General features: G+C 50.9%; 1 protein-coding gene across 1 annotated transcript in view; it reads right to left on the minus strand.

Annotated features, from left to right (window-relative positions):
- Positions 1–21,606, minus strand: part of PTPRN2 (protein tyrosine phosphatase receptor type N2) — a gene marked incomplete at both ends in the record, with an annotated part of 672,304 nt that overhangs the window by 430,450 nt on the left and 220,248 nt on the right. Inside the window, 2 exons of the mRNA XM_082845910.1 lie at positions 9,056–9,413; positions 21,026–21,185. Coding sequence (XP_082702036.1) covers positions 9,056–9,413; positions 21,026–21,185 — 518 coding nt within the window. The remainder of the gene's footprint in view (positions 1–9,055; positions 9,414–21,025; positions 21,186–21,606) is intronic.

A 21,606-nucleotide genomic window follows, 5' to 3' on the forward strand; every position in this document is an offset into this window, starting at 1 on the left:
CACACCAGCCAGTGCTGCCTCGCCTGCTCCTTCCTGCAAACCCACAGAAAGGCCCTGCCTACAGCTCCCCTCCCTCTGCCCCGTCACCAGCCTGGTGCTTCCCCGGGCGGCCCCCGCCTCTGGGAAACAACCTTTTTCACGATAACCCTCTCCTGATCTGTTGGTCTCACCACACCTGCACGGTAATAAAACCTGCACTTTGAAACAGCTTCCCGTGGAAGGAAATGCAGATGGATGACTTCCCTGTGGCTGCTGCCTCCGTGGTCCTTGACCCCGACCTGAGCCCCTGGGGAGGGCACTGCCCCCCTGCATCCCCACCTCCCCCTGCATCCCTCCCCCCACAGCCCCGTAGACACGTTTAGGGACCAAACGCTTGCCTTATAAATAACTTCCAGCAGTGAACCTGGAAAAATATTTCTCACTTCCTCATAAACAGAAACATTGTAAAAACACAGAGAAGCATGCCTGACACAGACCAGGGCAGGAGGCTGAAGGCTTGAGGGACCCCGACCACGCACAGCGTCAGAACTCCTGCTTCTCTGGGATGACAAAGGGCACAGGTTGCTTCGTAGAAAAGAGAAAAACTAAGGTAGAGTAAACAGTAAGAAAAACAACACCTAGCTGTTTATTAAGCCTCTAGCATTATAGACACATCAACTTTCAGTGGTCTGTACTGTCGCAGCCATGGCCTAAAAGGTGAGGAAACGCAATGCCCTGAAACTAGAGGCCGAGGCTTGGCCCCTGCAGGCGTGGTCCCTGCCAGGGGCCACAGCATGGCAGAACCCACCATGGCGTCCCAGGACACCGACCAAGGCAAAGGAAATGGATCAGTACATTTACGAGACGTTTTTTAACAAGTGTTGAATCCAAAATGTGTTTCTGCGGAACGCAAACTTAACCAGGAAATTCAGCTGGGGAGAACGTTCCATTCCCCAGGGCCTTGGTTCACCGAGGATCTGCTCCTGTTCTCCGCTGGACCATCCTCAACGCAGAGCTGTGTCCCTCCTAACAAGGGTCCAAGGTGGACCCCCTGCCCCGACTGGGCCCCGCGAGGATGTTTCACCACCTCGCGGTTAAGCCCCTGAGTCGCACTGTTGGCCGGTTTCAAGGGGTCCAGAACATGTCCTTCTAAGAGTCCACTTTCTCTCCGATTCCAGATTTAGGAACAGGACCAGTGGGATTACTGAGCTAGAACCGTCACGCGAATGGGGGCACACGGGTGTCAGGGTGACAGTTCAGAGCCTGGGTAGCAAGTCGCCGCGGACTGAACTGTGGCTGAAGCAGGCGGACTCTCCTGGGCACGGCCTGGCCTGTGGGCGGCGGGTCCGCATCTGCTGACGCCCTGGTGCTGTCCTCTGTGCAGGGGGCCAGGGTCTGTTGCCGCCCTGTGACCTTTTTGCCCACACACGTCCCTCCCCCCAGCTGCTCTCAGGCTGCCTGGGTGGGAGACACACATTCCAGGTCATGAGGGAGGTGGATAATCAGTGAGGGATTCAGGCCTCCCAGAGGGTCTCAAACCTAAACGGCAGAGCTCAAGAGCAGGAACTCTCCTCCCACCCTTCGTTCTTTCCTTCCTTCCACAAATGTTCGCTGCACATTTTCTGTGCTCAGCTACCTGTCAAGGTGCAGGAATAATGCAGTTAGCAAAGCACTTGCTTCCATGGAACGTTCATCTATAGTAGAAGAAACAGACAATAAACAATTAAAAACAAATACATACAATGTCTGGTGGTGATGGGGCTGCGGGAACAATAATGCAGAGCGTGGAGGATGGGGCAGTGGGGAGGGACGATGCTGTGTTAGACAGGATTGTCAGAGAAAAGCTCAGGGACCCAATGAAGGGAAGTCCTGAGCCCAGGGACTATCTTAAGGAAACGCTCTGCGGGCAGAGGACACAGCAAGTGCAAAGGCCCTGGGGCAGGAGCACTGGAAGGACAGGAAGGCGGCCAGAGTGGGTGACCTGGAGCAACAAGCGGGGTGTGAAAGTCGGGGGCACTTTACAGGGTCTCAGACCATGAAAAGGACCTGGATTTTTGCTGAGCGAGATGAGAAGCCCTTGCTGGGTTTTGAGCAGTGAGTCGTCATCTGGTTTACAATTTTAAGAGGCCTGCAGGCTTGAGACAAGGTCAGAGCCGGGAGGCCGGAGGAGGCTCCTGCAGGAACCCTGCTGGGGATGGCGGTGCAGCAGGCAGAGCTGGCGGGAGCCTATGTGTTTCTATGGCAGGTCCAGATGGACCGGATGTGAGGTTCAGGGGACGGAACAGAGCCCAGGTGGGTGACAACAGACAGCAAAGCTGGAGGAGCTGTGTGAGGTCAGCTCCCAACGTTGGGGGAGCCTGGGCAGGGGTGGAGGCTCTCGGCAGTCCCTCAAAGCATCCCACACGGCGATGTTTTGTTTTGTGCAACCCAGGGCAGGAAGGATGTTGGTCAAACACAGGGCAAGTCAGAAATCCTAAAAGATCCACCACAAACAGGGGGTCACGATCTGGACAAAGTGTGCTCTGCAGCCAGCCACACCCAGGCTCCAGTCACGGGTCTGTCTGTGTAGATGGGTCAGTAACTCCCACTTGAAGGGGTTATTGAGAAAACGAAATCAAATGTTTAGACTGTCTACCACGTCTAATAACCAAATAGCTAAGGGGAAGTTGTGCCCCTCCTCCAATAATCTGTGCTGACATTTAATAACTCAGAGAAACCCTCCCTACAGTTACCTCATGTGCTTTCCCTTAACTTCCCTCAGCTCTATTCTCCTTATTTGGAGGGAAGAGCAGAAATAGACCTGCAGCGTGAAAACACTCACGTTCTTTAAGATAAAGACCAGAGAACGGGAGAGACTTTCCGTGGGCCTCTCTAACTATAATAAGACACATCCATCTTCAAAATGGTATAATAAAATATAATTCCTAAAATTGCCTCCTCTCATCCAAAAGAGAAACTTTTCAGATTACCATGAGTGAAAAATAACTAAAAAACCCATAGGTATACAATGGCAGATGCTAAGCGGCTGACCACTTAGGAGGAGAGCAAATTAACTCGTGTCAGCGATCATCTCCCGCGTAAGTGCGGTTGACCACGGTGAGTCAGCTCAGAGGCGCCCACTGTCAGTCCTCTGACGGTGAGGAGAAATGAGGAAATCCTCTTTAAAGAGTGTAGCCAGCCCGGGCGGACTGGAGGGACCGTGGCGCAGAGCACAATCAAATACCACATGCATCAAAGTGAGACGCTCTGTTCCGGCTGCCGCACCATGTAATTCCGAGATCCGGCCGGCTTATAATGACATTTTAAGTAGCTTTCAATGTGCCAAGTGGGCTCTAGCAGAGCAATTACATGAAATGTCAGGACATCAAATATGTAAGGCCTGGAGTAGGAGATCAGCTCCCATGAACAACTGCTGCAGGCCTGACCTACAGAAATTATATGTCTTAATAGGGTCCCCCAGACAAATGCTACAAGCTTTAGAGAATAAGCAATGGTGTGCAGTTAACCTCACACAAATCTGCTTCCACGAAGAGGATGTGAATCATACACAACAGTTTCTGCTCCTAAGTGCCTTTACCACCACGTGTACATGAAAGTACACCGTTTAGGCACATACGAACGCACACATCACCACCACAATCACCACCATCACCACCATCACCATTACCACTCTCATCACCCTCATCCTCACCGCTATCACACTCAGGGGAGTAGCCTAGACACGTGCTGGGTGGCAAATGCAGACCCCACAGTAGGAAACTTCCCAGGAAGGGCTACCGGGTCAGCCCCTGAAATCCGTCTACATTAACTAAATGGGCTGAATCAGCAAGGCATCTGGATCCCATTCATGGAAACACCCTTTGAATGTGAGAACTGCTGAGCTCCCTCCCTGCAGCAAAGATTGGATGGGAGATGCCCAGGTGTGCACGCTTCATGCTGCAGTTCTGCAGACAGGAACTCAATCTGTGATCAGAGCCAAACCAATGTGTATTTGCCACAATTTTTAAAACTTTAAATACAAAAGTGGCCTCGCACTTTTTATGACCTAAGAGTGACTGGAGTTCACGGGACTTGCCTGAATTTTAACCCAGCGATGGAGGAAGAACGAGCCCTGGAGAATGCACTGCAGGGGCGTGCAGAGGAGAAGCAGCAGCTGTGCAGGGCCACACCCGGGTCAGCCGTGCGGTGCCAGGCCTCACAAACGCACACGGAGCACCAAAAGGCACACCAGCGCTCACAACACCTGCCTGGTGGTGGTGAGATCCAGGGTGACTTGTTTTCTCCTTTCTACACATCTATTATTCCGGTATTGCATGGTAACCATTTACTACTCCTACAACTGATAAAAGGCACAACAAATAATCCTTTACACATTCCGGTTTCCATAGAGAACTGATCACAGAATACAGAACAACACTCTAACGAGGGGCATTGCCAGCTGGGCCACAACCCGAGACACCGTGTCCTAAACAGGAGAAGCTGGACCAGCCGTGTCTGAATCCCACACTTCACACTTTGCCGTTTGCCCTTGCCATTATCCTACTGCCCACTGGTCTTTTAATTTTCTGTGAATTAAAGCTTTTTCAAAGGCGACACGGTGTAAATAATGAATAAATGAAGGAAGAGGGTCTCCTTTCTAAGTTTTTACCAAATGAACATTTGCCACGCACGTGAAGCCAGTGGCCTGATTTACTGATTCGGGAGCAGGGATGGGTGGGTTTTCATGAGCCCTGAGGGCTACAAATCGGTCTCGACCGTCCTGCAGAAGGGCAGCCACTATCTGCCTCACCCACGTCTCTGTCTTCCGCACTACACCCGCTGGGTGCCCGGCACAGCCAGCTCTCCGGGGCTGCGCCCCCGGGGAGGTCACACACCCTGGCCCTCTGGGCCTCCCTTCTGACTTTCTCGCTGGTGCTTTCAAGGTGAAACTGGGTTTTGAGGACAGGGCTGCTGTGTCTTGCGTCCTCCTAGGGATCCTGTGCTCGTGGCCCACTGAATCTACCTGAACGCTCCCCGAGGTTCTGAAGGGTATCAGACCGAACGGCAGGGGCAGTTTTCCAGGGGCGAGTGGTGGGGAATGGCCTGCCTGGGACTGGTCCGGACAGGTAACCCCGGGAAGCTCTGGGGCTTTAGAGGAAGGTTGGTCTTTTCTTGCCTTGTCCTTTTTCACTATGTAAGAAGAGAACCCTTCCTCCTTCCAGCCCTGGCTGACACCCCTGCCCCCAGGTGACCCTTCTCTACTCCTCTGCTCACCCTAAAGGCTCAGCACACAACTTTGCACACAATGAACAGTCAGAGAAAGCTAGACTTCGGAGCTGAATGGCATTTAAAACATTAGAGTCCAGGACCAATGAGTCCAAGAAATAAAGCAAACTGTGTTTAAATCTGCATTTTAGACGGTTCTTAAAGGCTTCCATCCACTTTGCCTTAAGTGACCTGACTTTGGGACAAACGCTATCACCTGCTATCTCAAGCTGCAGTTTCCTCATCAGGAAAACGAGGCTGACAATGACACCATCTTTCATGGTTGACGCGAAGAGCAAATGATACCATTCACCCACTCAGCAAACACCCTGCAAGGCACATGCTGAGTCCCGGGTGCAAATGTGAGAAAAGCAGCACAGTTTGCCGGCTTCTGTAGCTGACGGTCTACAAGCGGAGACAAACATTTATCCAATACGTGCAAACGCGTGAGTCAGACTGTGAGACACGCTCCAGAGAAAAGTACAGCCCTGCGAGGGCTTCCCTCGAGGTGGGGTAGGGTGAGGCGAGCTCTTCTTGTTGGGGGATCAAGCACTTTCCAAACAGTCAAGGTGAAACGTGCCAGAAAGGTTACGTGGCCGGGGCTGCTGGATACTAACGAGACACAGGGAGGCAGCGCCCCTCACAGAAGGTCGCCGTCCCCCTGAAGGCTTCTTGCTGAACGCTGGACACGCTGGTCACATCTCCGAGCTCCTAGCTCACAGGGCGTGTGGAACAGAGGAACAAGTGCACGTCCTTGGGGTGCGACCAGGAAAGTACAGGACAGCATCAACAGGCAGGAAGGCAGAGACGTGGTCTCGCCAAGAGAAAACCCACGGCCACAGCAATCCACAAACCGCCAAGGATCACAAAGGGTGAAGCTCTCCTCTGAGGAGCGAGGGGTTCGAGCTCCACAGGAGGCTCTCCAACCCCTGGATCCTGCACAGGAGCGATGAGCCCCCAAACACCTGGCTTTGAAAACCAACAGGAGATACATCTAAGAAAACCACAGACTACAGAGAATGGGAAATTCGCTCTTAAAGGGCCCTTGCGCAGACTCACTTGACTCAAAACCAACGCAGACGTGCCTGATTGCAAGGCACTTGCATCACAGAGGAAGGAGACCCACTTACTAATCTTGAAGTACCTGCTGGAGAAACAGGGACCACTTGGGATGCTCCCCAGGGACTGAGACACTGCAGGCGCCACTGTGGAAATCGCCACCTAACCTGTTAGCCCCCTACCGAGAGCGCTGCCACCCCTGCACCTCAGCAGGGCTCGTGGCCAGTCAGGCGATAACCCCACCCACCAGCGCCCCTCCGCAACCCTGACCTCACCACAACAGGAGGGCAGGTGCCCCACACGGGCACGCCCCTTGAGCCCCGGGCTCCGGTGGCCAGTGGGATTGCACCTCTGAGCCCCACAGGATGTCTCCTACAAAAGCCACTCCTCAAGACTGGGAGAGGTAGCTGATACACCTAACACAGAGAAACAGACACAGAGAATGAGGCAAAAGAAGGAGACAAAGGAACATGTTCCAATCAAAAGGACAAGACATAAACCTCTGAAAAAGAACTAAATGGAAAAGAGAAAAGCAACTCAGCTGATAAAGAGTTTAAAATAATGGTCATAAAGATGCTCACTGAACCCAGAAGAAGCATGGATGAACACAGCCGGAACTTAACAAAGGGACAGAAACTATAAGAACTACCACATGATCCAGCAATTCCACTCTTGTGTACTTATCCAAAGAAAGCAAAGACACTAATTCAGAAAGATACATGCGCCCCATGTTCACTGCAATAGCCAAGATATGGAAGCGCCCTGCGCAGCCATCAACAGATGGACGGGTAACGGAGATGTGGTGGGGCTTCCCTAGCGGTCCGGTGGTGAAGACTTCACCTTCCAATGCAGGCGGTGCAGGTTTGACCCCTGGCAGGGGAACTAAGATCCCACATGCCTCAGGGCCAAAGAACCGAAACATAGAACAGAAGCAATACTGTAGCAAATTCAGTAAAGACTTAAAAAAAAAAAAAAAGGTCCACATCAAAAAAAAATCTTAAAAAAGATGTGGTACATACATATATACAATGGAATATTACTCAGTCATGAAAAAGAATGAAATTCTGCCATTTGCTACAACATGGATGGACCTAGAGGGTATTAAGCTAGTGAAATAAGTTGGACAGAGAAAGACAAATACTGTGTGATTTCACTCATATGTGGAATCTAAAATAAAGAAAGAACATAAAGCAAAACCTCATAGATACAGGGAACAGATTAGTGATTACCAGAGAGGAAGGGGCTGATGGGGGCAAGATGGGTGAAGAGGTCAGCTGCATGGAGATGGATGGTAATTAGACCTTTGATGGTGATCACTCTGTAGTGTATACAGATGTCAAACTAAAACGTTGTACACCTGAAACAATATTTTTTTTAAAAAAAAAGATGCAAGGGAACAAAAGAGGGAGGAGAAAGATTTTGTAGTTTAAAAGGCGCTTAACAGGTACGTCCACCAATTCAGAGGACCGTCTTCGGATACTGCTTTCAAAGAACCGACTGTAAAGAAAATTTACAAGTGAGAAATTTAAACACAGATTAGATACTTGGTGATATGAAGACATTAGTATGAAGGTTAACATGGGATAAAGCTGTTTGGTTAGGTTTATTCAAGAGTCGTGTCTCTGGCAGTGCAATACTGAAGTGTGACAGGTGAAACCTGACAGCGTCCGATTGACTCTGTCAGCGTAGGGGAGGAGGGGGTCACAGAAGTAGCGAGAGGAACCCAGCAATGCATGTGTGGGCGTTCATCCTACAAGTCTCTCTGTTTGCTCTGAGACTAACATTTTACGTGACTCTTTAAAGCATACAGCGCAGCTGGGAAGACAATATATATAAAAAGATAACCCACATTGCAACGTAGCCCAGGAGAAAACGCCAACCAAATGATGCCGCTAATAAGGGTCCCTGGAGAGCGGAGAGAGCATCTTCAGAGGATGTTCCCCGAAGAGCCCCACCAGAGCGGCCCCGATCAAGCCTCCACTTACAGACAGGGAGCGCGAATGGGAACGGACACTCAATATTTTTTTAATCTGTTACCTGCTTCATGTTATTATTTGTGTATCTTCAAAGGAGAAGTCACATTCTATCAAAATCGCACTTTATGTTTTACGGTCTTAGGGAAAGGCTGTTAGAAAACAGATGAGGCCCCTGGGCATCTCACAGAGGCTAGGACCGGCCGACAGCCCTCCTCCCGTGGGGCGACCACAGCAGGGGTGACTCACATCAAGGGCCGAAGCGGCGGCCTCGAGGGCTGGTCACTTCAAGGGCCCAAGTACACTCACGGCACTGGGGGCAGCGTTCGTTTCAGGCCGGTCTCATGGGGACCAGCAAACACCCATAAACCAAGGAGCTGGGCATGAGTCTGACCACAGGAGTGGAGAGGCGGAGACAGAAGGAAAGGGCAGTGGCTCCGAAGTCGTTTATATTCAATTTACCAAACGCTGGGCGGGGCCAGCTTTGGCCTGTGAGTCGTATTCCCTCATCATCTCCACCAATAAAGTCATGAAATAGCGAGACTGTCGGGGCAGCGAGAACTGAACGCGGAGGGCGCCTCCCCCAGGAGATCTGAAGGCCCCTCCGCCGCAGGCACTGGACGCCTGAGTCCCCGCGACCCAGGAGCAGGACCAGGACGGACGGCCCCTCCCACCCCTCGGCCTCTGTCCGCTCTATGGCGGAGCCTGGTGCGCGCGTGGAGAGAGCCTCGGAGGCCCGGCCTGGGCAGCCGCCCGAGAGGCAGAAACAAGCCGACGACAAGCACGCAAAGGGTACTTACCGTCGTCCGTGCCCAGGGCGTCCCTGGGGTCCGGAGGCGAGGGCCATTTCTGGGGGGCCGCCGGTGCCGAAAGGACCCTGGGCTCTCGCCAGGGCGCGCGCACGAGCTTGCGGGTTGCGGGGTCGCCGTCCCTGGGGGGCACGGGGGGCTTCCGGGCCGCGTAGGCACCCAGTGCGGCGACCAGACTCTGCCTGTCCGCACCGCCGGCCACCTTGGGGCTGAGCTCGTCGGGCTGGAGCCTGCGGAGCGTGCGCAGCGGGCGGTCCCCGGGGAAATCGGCCCGGGACGCGGGGGCATAGGTCAGGGCGGACGTCCGGGCCATGAAGGTCAGCACGCTGTCGGCCGGGGGGTCCTCACCCTGCAGGGGCCGGGGGACAAACAGCAGGTGAGCGCCCATCGACGGGCAGGCCCTGAAGTGGCACCGGGTCTGGACCTCCGGGCGCTAAACGGCACCAGGCACCCGGAACGCGCACCCCAAACAGGCACCACGGATTAATTCACCGATGGGCCGGGTCCCACGTCCACATTCCTCCCACGGTGGTTTTTTCACAACAGCTTTATTGAAATACAGTTCACACGCCATGAGATTCACCCCATTCAGTGTTTTTAGCAGATCCGCAGAGCGGTGCAAACATCGCCTGGTACAGAACCCTCTATCACCCCATTCCTCCTCCCCCGGCCCCAGGCAACTGCTCATCTACCTCCTTCTCCGTGACTTTGCCTATTCTGGGGCATTTCACGTAAACAGAATCACAGTGGGGCCTTTGTGTCTGGCTTCTTTCGATGAGCGTGATTATTCCAAGGTGCATCCGTGTCGTAGCACGTTGGTGCCCAATTCCTTTTGATGACTGAAAATTATTGATTAAGGACAGAGCACATTTTGGTTTCTTCATTCCTCAGCTGGTGAACATCTGGGTTGTTTCCATTTGGGGGCCATTATGAATAACGCTGCTGTGCACCTTCGTGTACAAGTCTCTGTGTGGACCACAGAGTAGCTTCCCGCGCGACGGACTCTCTCCTTTGTCTGACGGTTTTTATTTCACTCCAGCTCCTGTCTTTGCTGATCACTTAAATCCCTTTTCCATCCATCCAACCCTTTTTACAGCGATACTCTGGCCGGTGAAGCTGCCAGGGCCTCTTGCTTTACAGATGATGTCGAATCCATGGCCTTTCCCTCAGCCTCCACCCACTCTGCCTCCTCACTCATTTAGCAAACGTTCCCCGGACATGATCTCATCACACTTTGTTTTGCGCACTAGACAAAACGAGGCCCAGTTTCCTCACGTCTGGGACAGCTGTAAAAACGTTAGAAATCTCAATGTTCTGCCTCTGACGACGGCACCGTCAGAATTTCATGGACAAACAGTAATTTCCCACTCGGAGATGACTCAGGGCTGCTTTCATGCAGGGACCATAAACTTTTAAAATCTTGCCCGTTCATATTTTCTATATGCACCTCCCTTGGGGCACAAATCGGTGTTTAGTCAGCGGGTACACACCTGGGGATCTAGTAAGATGTGCGGCCATCACTGAATTTAAGACAGTGGCCCAGACTCCCAAATCTATTTTAAAAATATCTGCGTTCAGCCTTGCAGGACAGATTTTCACGTAGCCAGCCTGAAGCAGGAAGCTGGGCTTGACATGGTGCTACGTTCCGTTCTCACATATGAGCGTGGGCAGGTCACCTGACCTCTTGACACTCGGTTTTCTCCTGTCAGAGGAGACTGGCCATTATCTCCAAGATTGTTTTTAGTTCTAAATGATGTGATTTTAGTTGTCATCCAAATGGTATAATTTTGTTCAAGTGCTGGCTGAAATCAACTGCTTCTCCTTTAGAAGAGAAAAAGTAAGATTCATGAGAGAGAGAGAGAGAGAGAGAGAGAGAGAGAAGGGATGCCTCCACGACAAGCAGCCCCTCCAGCAGTCTTGCACAAATTGGGTGTAAGTGTCAATCTTAAGTTCAGCCTGAACTTCCGTGGAGAAAGGCTGTCTCTGAACACCTGGTCGGGCCCCAGCGCTGGAGGCTGGGACGGCCTCCGAGAGCCTCATTACGGTGCCACGAGCACCGACCCTCTTTGCTGCGAATGCACCTTCTACTCAAAGGGCCTTTCATTAGAGTCGAGTGGAGAGCTCGGGGGGCGGGCGCAGCAGGCCGCACACATCGCAGACAATCAGTGCTGAGTGTGATCCGTGCAGTGGACCAGCGTAAACAGTCTGCGTGAGGTCTTCTATGCTCTGAACCAAATTAAGGTGAAGAGGGAAAAATAATATTTCAGTCGGCAGACTGTAAAAGTAATAATTAAAAAAAAGCCTTCAGTTTTCACAGGTGACCCCAGGTCCTCTGAGAGTGGGAGAGCTTAGCGCGGCCCCGGGTGAGGGTGCCCAGGTCACCCAGAGCCTGGGGGCGGGGGGAGCAGCGAGGAGGGTATCCTCTCGGTCGCCTCCTCTTTGAGGCTTCCTATCCGGACGCAGTGAGCACGTAGAGGGAGCTGGCCTCTGGGCAAGGCTGCCGGGCTTGGGTCTCACCTCTGCTGCTTAGTGACCTTTGCCTTGACGAGTTATTTAGCCTTTAGTCACCTGTAAAATGGGGATGATGGGCGTAGCACCTGGCACAGAAGCGCTAGTAGCCCCTACTTACTAGTGGCTTACCGCTAGCCTACTAACAGCTAGCGGCTGTCACTCACTCGCCCGTGTCACAGCCGCATTTCCTTTAGAGCAGTGGGACCTGAGCACCGGCCCTGAGGGAGCCAGCCAAGTGGACTCTGTCCCACCTCTGGGTCTAAAATTCTACAACCACTTTCAACCCCCTATTCTGAAGACGTTTTAAACCTCAGTCCAACAAACCTACGATGTCCAATTTCCTAAGATAATGCTGAGTAAGTGCTGTGACTGCAGTTGCCCAAATCTGGAGATTAGCAACCTGTGGAAAGCATGAGGACTGGCTGGTACAGCCCCTTCCGGCTTGTTCACCCCTCATACCGTGTGTCATCCCGGTCTAGTTTGGGTGTCGCTGGTGTGGTCTGCGTCGCGTGTGTGAAGCAGCTGAGAACTGCTGCCAGCCTTCCTGGAATGTACCCTGGGACGACATTCCTCAGCCCATGGTGTTCCACACGAGACGGCGCAGATCCACTCCCTGCACATCCCACAAGGGTCTGCTGAGTAAACCAAGGGGACAGGAGGCTCGGTTGGGAGACTGGCCCAGGGCTGTCAGCACAGCTCTGCGTGACCTTCAGAACTTTCTAACCTCTCTGAGCTCCACTTTTGCCCCTACAAAACTGGGCGGTGGGGGGCGGAATCCTTTTTTTCTTGAAGCAGTTGTATTAGGGAGAGTACAGGTGCCTAGCTCAGCACATGGCTCAGAGGAGGGCACTGGATAAATGGTAGCATCAGCGTCATTGCTACCAAGCGTCGCCACCACCAGCAGCGTCACAGCCACTAGTGCTGCTGTGTGCTGAGCTCTGGACCACATTCTACGTTCTCCAGGGGAAGAATGCCTCCAACATGGACCTGTCCTCAAACAGCCTGCAGACTGAAATGGGAGTTAAGTCATAGACATTAGTAACTATAATGGAAAGTATATCAAAGAGGTTTGGGGATGCGGAGTTTGGAAGGAAGTGCCCGTAATCAGCTGGGGAAATCAGGGCAGCTTCCTGGAGCCAGGTGACACCCTTCCTAGAGCCACAACTTGCATCACATCCCCTGCCTGCGTGGCTCCCAGCCGTGCCAGGGCCTGGGCACTAGAGCTGACAGTCAGGGCCCCTTCCTCTCATGGAGATGCACCTGCCCAGTCCCAGACTGCACAATTATGAGTTCCGACTGCAGGCCCTCCGAGTCCCACTTGCCGGCAAACACTGAGTGGATGAGACTTTTGTCTATACATTAGTCACTGTGCTCATCAAATATTCTCTCGTGCCAAGGATCCAGAACAAATTAGGAAACCCAAATTGAGCCATCTTTCGACCACAGAGCAAACATTTCCTCCGGTGTGTCTCACAGCCCAAAGGCAGCGCTGACAAGCACATTGATCAAGACACACTTGCTGCCGGCGTGACAGAGCACACGGTGGTGGGGCTGTCCACAGGCTTCCTAATGAGATGGCCCCGTGATGCCGTGGGAGGTGGCAAGATTGGGGCGCTGGGGGTGGGTCTCGGCAACCCTCACCTCCGGCTCATTAATGGAGAGTTGGGGTTAGGCTGCTCTGGCTTTTTGGGCTCGGGCCGTAGAGGGTAATTCTGGCAAACTGTTCTGTCTCTGTCTCCACACAGTGGGAAGGTTGTCAGTGCTCAGTCCTGTTCAGGCTCTCAGCTACCCGCCCACGTTCAGGGGCAGTAGATTGGAGGTGTCATTCTTACTGACAGCACTGTCCCCAGGCCAAAAACATTTCTGCATTCAGAGGAGCCTCACACTGGCCTAGCTTTGACCACGACAGCTACGCTATCTGCTGCTTACATACAGAGCTATCAGTTAGAAAACTCAGTCCCCAGTTTCTAGGGTTCACGAAATCTGAGGTTGAAGAGGTGTTAAGTTCTAAACCCCAGGATCAATGAATTTTGCAGGAAGTTGACAGCAGTACAAAGCGTGGATGTTAAGTTACGGATATCTGCAAACGATGCGCCATTACACAGCTTGGAACTAGTCCACAGAGACGGCTGACGACAGCACGCGCGCATTGGTTCTCGTCGCCCCGTGGCACTACCTTCTCGCTGCGCCACCTCTGCTTCACTGGGTGCTCCTCCCGCTTTGCACTTTGTTCTTTGCAGCAGCTGCACCCCACACCCTCATGCCCGCAAGCAGAGGTAAAGGGAACGGACTGAGGCAGAGCTGCAGTCCGCTCTTCTGTCCCGCCCGGGTGAGCACGAGGCGTGGGGTTGCAGGTCAGCTGCCTGCAGCGTCCACCCGGAGGACCTCAGGATAACCATCCCACGTGGGTGGTGTGTTCTGAGTGCCAGCGCCAGGCCATTCTTTGGCTTCATGCGTTTTTACTTCTTTTTGACCCTCTCAACAGACATGACATTTTGGTGTCTGCAGACTCCTCATTTTGTGGGTAAGGAGACAGGATCTCTGGTGAGTAGAAGCAGAGCTGGATGTGGCCCCAGGCCTGGCTTCAGGCAGTGCCACAGAGAAGCAGGCCCATCTGCAGGCTGGCTGACGGAAAACGCAGAACTGTGCTCAACTGGCTTCCAAGAAGGCAACTTGGGGACCTTCTTTTTGGCTTAAGAAACAAACATGAAAAAGTTGAACAAGAATTCCAGGGCCCTGATTTCAGCTCTACCACCAATTAAGCATCTGAAAGTGAACATTTCACTCTGTCTTTTTCAGCCTCGGTTTCCCTCTGTAAACAGAGGTGTCACGTCTATAGCACAGTTTGGGGGAAGTTGCCACCCTAGCACTGCTGAGTCCTCCCACACGTGATCACGGTGTGTTTCTCCACGAATGTAGGTCTTCTTTAATTACTCTCAATGTTTCAAAATTTTCAACATTTAAAGCCTTACACATATTTTTGTTAGATTACGTCTAGTTGTTTCATAATATTTGATGCTACTACAAATGATATTTTTATAATTCCAATACCTAATTGTTGCTGGTATATAGAAATACAATTGATGTTTGTATATTTACTCTGCATTCCACAGCATTTCCACACTCACTTATTCGTCTTAGTAGCTTTTTTGTAGATCCCACCAAATTTTCTACAAAGATGATCGCGTAATCTGGATGCCTTGTATTCCTTTTGCTTGCTTTACTGCACGAGCTAGGCCCTCCAGGGCAATGTTGCACAGAACAGGTAAAAGCGGACATCCTCGTGGAATTCCAGATCTGAAGCAGCAAGCACTCATTCTTCCTCACTCAGTACGGTGTTAGCTGTAGGTCTGTCATGATGTTGGCTTTGGTCAAGTGCTTTTACTTTTGAGACTATCATATAGCTTTTCTCTTCCTTGTTAATATGGTAGGTTGTACTGATTAATCTTCAGATGTAACCAGCCCCGCATTTCTGGAATAAATCTCCCTTGATCATGATGTATTATTAGTTTTTTATATTGCTGGATTTGATTTGTCTAGAAATTTTGTTTCTGTATTTCTGAGATAATCATCTGTCGTTTTCTCTTCTTTTAATCTCTTTCTCTGTATGATTTTGATCCTTTGGCATTTGTTGAGACTTACTTTATGTCTCAGCACATGATCCATCTTGGGAAATACTCTATGTGTACTTGAAAATAATGTGTATGCAGCGGGTTTTAGGTGTATCATTCTATAAATATCAATTAGGTTATGTTGGTTGATGGTGGTGTTCAAATCTTCTATATCCTTACTGATATTTAATCTGTTTGTATAATCAGTTACTGAGAGGGGAAAGTTGAAGTCCCTAAACATGACTGTGGGCTTGTGCATTTCTCTTTAATAGTTTCATACTTTTGCTTTATGTATTTGAGGCTCTGACATTAGGTTCATAAAAAGATTTCTACGTCATCTTAATGAATTGACCATTTACTCATTAGAAAACGTCTCTATATCTAATAATACTATTTGTCTTGAAGTGTACTTTGATTAATATCAATACAGTCACACCAGTTTTCTTATATTTAGAGATTCCATTGTGTATATTTTCCATACTTTTGCTTTCAACCTGTATATGTCTTTCTATTTCATGTGCGACGGCTTTAGTAGAATATAGTTGAAGCTTGTTTTTAAATTTTTATTCAGATTGAACATCTCTGCTTTTTATTTGAAGGGTTTAATCCGTTTGTATTTAATATAATTATTGATATGGATGGATTTGATACTACTTTCTTGATATTTGCTTTATATTCAACCCATCTGATCTTTCTTCCTCCTTGCTTTCCTTCCTATGGATAAATGAAGCATTTTTAGCATTCCATTCTATCTCTGAATTGACCTTCAGTAATACCTATTTTTAAAATGGTTGCTGTAAAAATTATAATGTGTCTAATTTATCACAGTCTACCTTCAAATAATATCACGGAACTTCACAAATCAACAAAAAGTTACAACAGTATAATTCCAGTGTTCCTACCTACTCTTTGTGGTCCTGCTGTCATGTAGTTTTCTTCCACATAAGCTAAAAACCCCACAAATACATTTTTATTATTTTGCTTCAAATATCCAATAGCTTTTATCCAAATATTCATATATGTTATGTGTGTGTATCTTTTATATTTACTTGCAAATTTACCATTTCTGGTTCTTTTCATCCCCTTTGTAGATAATGGCTTCTATATGATATCATTTTTCTTTAAGCTAAAGAACTTCCTTTAGCATTTCTGGAGTATGAGTCTTCCAGACACAGATTCTTCCTGTTTCACCTACAGTTTTGAACAATATAAAAGTCTAAATTGACAGGATTTGTTTGGTCTTCTTTTCCTTTTCAGTACTTTAAAGATGTTCTTCCATTGTTTTATGGTCTCCTAATGAGAAGTAAGACTTCATTCTTATAATCATTCCCCTAGATGTAAGGGGTCTTTTTCCCCTGAGGATACCTTTAAGATTTCCTCTTTATCTTTGGTTTTCCCCCAATTGGATTATGATATGCCTAGATTTGTATTTATCTTGCTTGAGGTTCAGTAAGTTTCTTGGATCTATGTTTTGATAAGTTTTGTCAATTTTGGAAAAACCCCAGCCATTATTTCTTTAAATATTTCTTCTGCCTCATTCTCTTTCTCTTTCCCTTCTAGGATTCCAATTATACTTGTGTTAGAGTTATTTGAAATTGCACCATGTATCTTGGATGTTTTGTTCCATTTTGCACTCTTTTTTACAATATAATCTTTTTTTAAATAAATTTATTTTTTAATTTTTGACTGCGTTGGGTCTTCGTTGCTGCGTGCAGGCTTTCTATAGCTGCAGCGAGTGGGGGCTACTCTTCGTTGCGGTGTGCAGGCTTCTCATTGCGGTGGCTTCTCTTGTTGCGGAGCACGGGCTCTAGGTGTGCAGGTTTCAGTAGTTGTGGTGCACAGGCTCAGTAGCTGTGGCTCAGGGCTCTAGAGCGCAGGCTCAGTAGTTGTGGCACATGGGCTTAGTTGCTCCGCAGCATGTGGGATCTTCCCGGGCCAGAGCTTGAACCCGCGTCCCCTGCATTGGCAGGCGGATTCTTAACCACTGCGCCACCAGGGAAGCCCTACGATATGTTCTTTTTGTTTCACTTTTGATCATTTCAATTGAGCTGACTTGAAATTCACTGATTCTTCCCTCTACTCTCTCTAGTCTATCGTTAAGCTCCTCAAATGAATTCTTTACTTCTGATCTTATTACTTTAATTTGTAGCATCTCCATTTGGTTCTTTTTTACTCTTTCCATCTCTCTGCTACAATTTTCCACTTGCTCGTTTATGCTTTTCCACCTTTCCCACTCAATCCTTTAACGTATTTATCCTAATTATTAAGATATCCTTTTCCAATAATCCCAACGAATGAGTCATACCTGGATCTTCTCCTATCGACTCTTTACTCTCTTGACCAAGAGTGACATCTTCGTGTTCCTTCATGTGTCTCCCACTTTGTTATTGTACGCTGGAAATTTTGTTTAAGAGTAAAGGAGGATGAAGTAAATGACATTTAACCCTAGAAAGCGGAGGGTCCCTTCTTTTCTCAGCCTGCTGATGTGGCGGCTGAGTCCATGAAATCTGTCATTGAAGTTGGTGTGGATTCTGTTGCAGAGGCGGCCAGATTCAGTCACTACTGACTACAGTGATGTTGAGGGCAGGACTGGGGCCCTTTCTTCAGCAGGGCTCAGATCCAAGCCCTAGTGCAACCCTGAGGATTGCTTCATGCTCTGCAGACAGCTGCCGGTTTTCTGAACCAGGGGAGCTCTCTCTGATTCACAGCCCAGTACCGTTGTGAGTCGCTGAAGACTTCTTTTCCTGGCTTTCTGCATGCTATTCACAGACCTTTCTCCACCATGCAGCCTCATCCCAACCCTTCGGAGGGCTGAGGTGTGCTCAGAAAGGCCTGGAGTTCCTTGGAAGGACATCTCTCGGTCCTTGTCCCCCTCTCCCACCCTCCAGTGTCCTATCTCCAGCACTCAGTGCTCTGTGCAGCCTGCCTCTGGGCTCTACCCTTGCGCCAGGCTCCGCTGCCAACAGTCCTTAAACCCTAGGCCGCCTTCTTCCTCTCCCCGCTGTGGTTCCTGCCTGTGGGAAAGCAGCGGTGGTCTTCTCTCCCCTAGAATGAGCTCATCCCTTTCTGAATTTAGTTCGTTCCGGTTTCTTTGTGTCCTAGCTTTCTGGGTTTTGTTTTTGTCTTTGAAGGCTGTGGTTTAGTAGCTCACTTGGCTTATTCCTTATTCCCGCGGTAGACCGGGGGGACTTCTTGACATGCTGCACTTTGAGCTCATCTGAGCATCTTCAGCTGCCGACTTCTGGTTGTTCTTCCAATGCCCAGCCCCTGGGAAGCCCTTGACCCCACGTGCCTACCTGGTTCAAGTTCAGCCTTCCCTCCATTACAGCACCTGCTCTGCTTTTAAATGCATCTTTGTGTCTCCCTCATTCAGTGAGATTGTAAAATCCTAGAGGGCAGGAATGTAAAGTCCCAGCACCCAGCACAGTTTCTTGCACAATAAAAATGCGTAAAACAAGGATTCCAAATAAATCGGTTAATTCATGGTATTTCCAAATGATGAATTTCGGTTTAAACCTCCTCCAAGGCATAGAATAAACTGGGATCTACAATGTTCTCTGTAATGAACCAGCCCTACTGTGGTTGATAAAAGTGGGAGCTGGTTTCCACCACTAACAAGGCAGAAGCAGTAACTGCATTGATTTGGTGATGGTAAGAGCACAGCTGTGCATCAGGGCTGGGGGCTGGGCGGTTCTGTCTAAGGGGAGTGTGAGTTTACTCCCTCTGGCTTCTTTCAGGAAGTACTTAGTACTAAACCTCTAAAGATGGTAAGTTCACAGCATCTCTCTGTCTACGACAGCTAGGTTTTTGATGACACATACATGGAAAAGCTGATTCATAAACTAATTCATTGCAAATTGTTGCACCTTGAAAGATCATCAGTGTAGAAAGCTTGCATTTCCAACTGAAATACCTCATCAACCGAGAGCGGAGGGGATCAGAAAACACTGCCCAAATCCCGGGCAAAAGTCTGCACGAAGAGCTCCTTGGACCTTATCCTGTCTCAGTTTATTACAGGGACGATGAAGAGCCTTCTCCTCATTTAAACCCTGGACAGAGAAAATAATGAGTTCCAGGTTTTCATGCATTTTTAAATATTGAGAAGCATCCCTCTTAACACAGGATAAAAACACCTAAGCCAAAGTGCCACCAGGTGCTCATTCTCGAATAATCCTGTGACTGTCACGCTGAAACAGCTGTGTGGTGAGATGACCACAGAATTCACCATTCAAACTGGACACTTCTGAGAGGGAAAAGGGGCTTGTTGGTAATTTTGACGGGGCAGCAGGCACAAACCGGCACGGTCCAGGCGGACCACGAGGTGTGGTCATTCCACTGGGTGGGAGTTTTAAAGATTACGGAGGGCAAACTTGATGGGCGGTGGCCGTTGCTGACGGAACGCTGGACGAGACCAGGGACAGCCATTTTGTTTCCCCATCAATGTTTCCTAGAAGGGAGGGCAGGTCGGGATGTGATCACTCCTGTCCGAGGCAGCCCGGTGCCGAGAGTACAGCTCCGGGAGGAATGCACGGTCCTGGCAAAGACAGCAGTCACCTGTCTCCTCCAGTGGGGAAGGCGCCTGGAGAACACGCGCAGGGCTGGGCCCACCGTGTGCACGAGTCAGGGCCGGAAGGGCTCTGCGCTAAGCTCCCCGGGTCCGTGTGAGGGCCCGAGCGCAGCCGGAAGAGCAGCACATCTGCCCCCGGAGCCGTGTCGGCGGCTCACCTGCGTCACTACTGCACCTCCCGGAGGCTCAAAGGCCTCCCGCCGTCCACAAGTCCCTACAGTCGCAGCAGCTTCTTCCTAATTCCCGCGTTTCGCGGGCGCGGATAGCAGGCCCACTCAGGCCCCTCCAGCTGGCTTCAGGCCACTCTTGGTCCAGGGAGCTAACCGAGCTCAGCCACCCCGCACGGCCACCACGTGTGTGCCACCCCACATCCAGCCCAGAGCTGGCTGAAGTGACAGGAGAGCGAGTGAAGGCGTGGCCCAAATCGCTCCCCCGGTGTCCCAGGGCCGTGCCGCCTTGGGATGAATCTGGGGGGTGTGAGAGGAGCGAAGCGTCCCGGGCTTTCATCCATCTTCCAGCACGGCATCAGGCTTAAAATGGTCAAATTCCATTGGCGGAAATGACCTTCCGCAGAAAGAAGCGTGAATGTGGCTGCCGGACACCCCACGTGCCCAGAGCGCCTGGACTTCCATGCTTTCCCCAAGTCCACCCTCAAGGTGCATGAGGGCCTCTGGCCCTGGACACCACTTCTAGACCCGTCTCTTCTAGGCTAGTCAAAAGCTGGCAACTCTGGTTTAACCGGTTGTCATAAAATCATGCGTACTTTCCCATCTAGAAAGTTACGAGATTTCTCATCGTTTCTATAAACTGTTCTTTTCAATGGGCTTCGAGTCCCGGATGGCTCTAGAGCAGACTGGCCTTGGTACAGAATGAACCTGCACTGAGGACCTGACAGCTGCCGCACACGGGGCGCCCCCGAGGGCAGGTTGCGTAAGGAGAGCCGCCCTGGGACACAGGACCTCAGTGCCGACCCTAGGGCAGTCTCGGGCAACCAGGATGGCTGCTCACCCTGTGCCCACCGACTTCCTGCTGTCCTGCCTCACAGTGGACCCCGCAGCCAGGTCCTGGGTCCAGGTGGTAAGCGCAGGTCCTCCCGAAAGGGTGGAGACGCACCCTGTCTCTCCCCAGCCCCCCCCACCCCCCGCTAGCCCGAGACACAGGAGAAAAGCCCAGTGATGCCACAGCCATAGGAAACGTTCCCTGTGTGTGCCCGGAGGAAGCCCCCAGCAGCGGCAGACACACCCCAGACCAGAGAGGGGCTCTGAGGGTCACCTGGGCCGGCGGCCTGTCCGGCTTCAGCCCGGGGAGCACATCAGGGACGGCGGCCTGGGACAGGGCCTCCAGGTAGGGCAGGTAGCGCTGAAGGGCCTCGGCCAGCACGTCGCCCTCCAGGCTGAGGCTCCGCTTGTCCTGGACACTCTGCTTTGAGCTCCTGCAAAGCAAAAGGAAAGCGTGAGCCAGTCCACGGGGCGTGGCGTTGATTCCGCTGACAGACGCTGCCACGGCGAGGGAGGGTGGCCGCAGGGACCACATGGGGACCCGGGTGTCAGGCCAGGTGGCGAGAGCCCGGCCCCCGCTGCTCTCACCAACTGCAGCTGGAAGCTTTCATGCGCCCCCTGAGCCTGGCGGCTGGACACTGTGCGGACTTGGTGAGTGACCCTGAGAAGAGGGCCAGCCCTAGAGTATGTTCTCAAGAAGCACCCCCGACCACCGGGGACAGGAGACAAACTAGAATGTGGGGAGCAGCTGGCCTTACTCAAGCCCAGCAAGAACCTGAGTGGCAGAGACGTTTCCTCAGTGTGGGTAGGGGCAACTGGAGAGCCCTGCTCCTACCCTCTACTGGCTCTGGGACC

This window comes from Leucopleurus acutus (assembly GCF_964270905.1).
Source record: "Leucopleurus acutus genome assembly, chromosome: 9".
Lineage (NCBI taxonomy): Eukaryota > Metazoa > Chordata > Mammalia > Artiodactyla > Delphinidae > Leucopleurus > Leucopleurus acutus.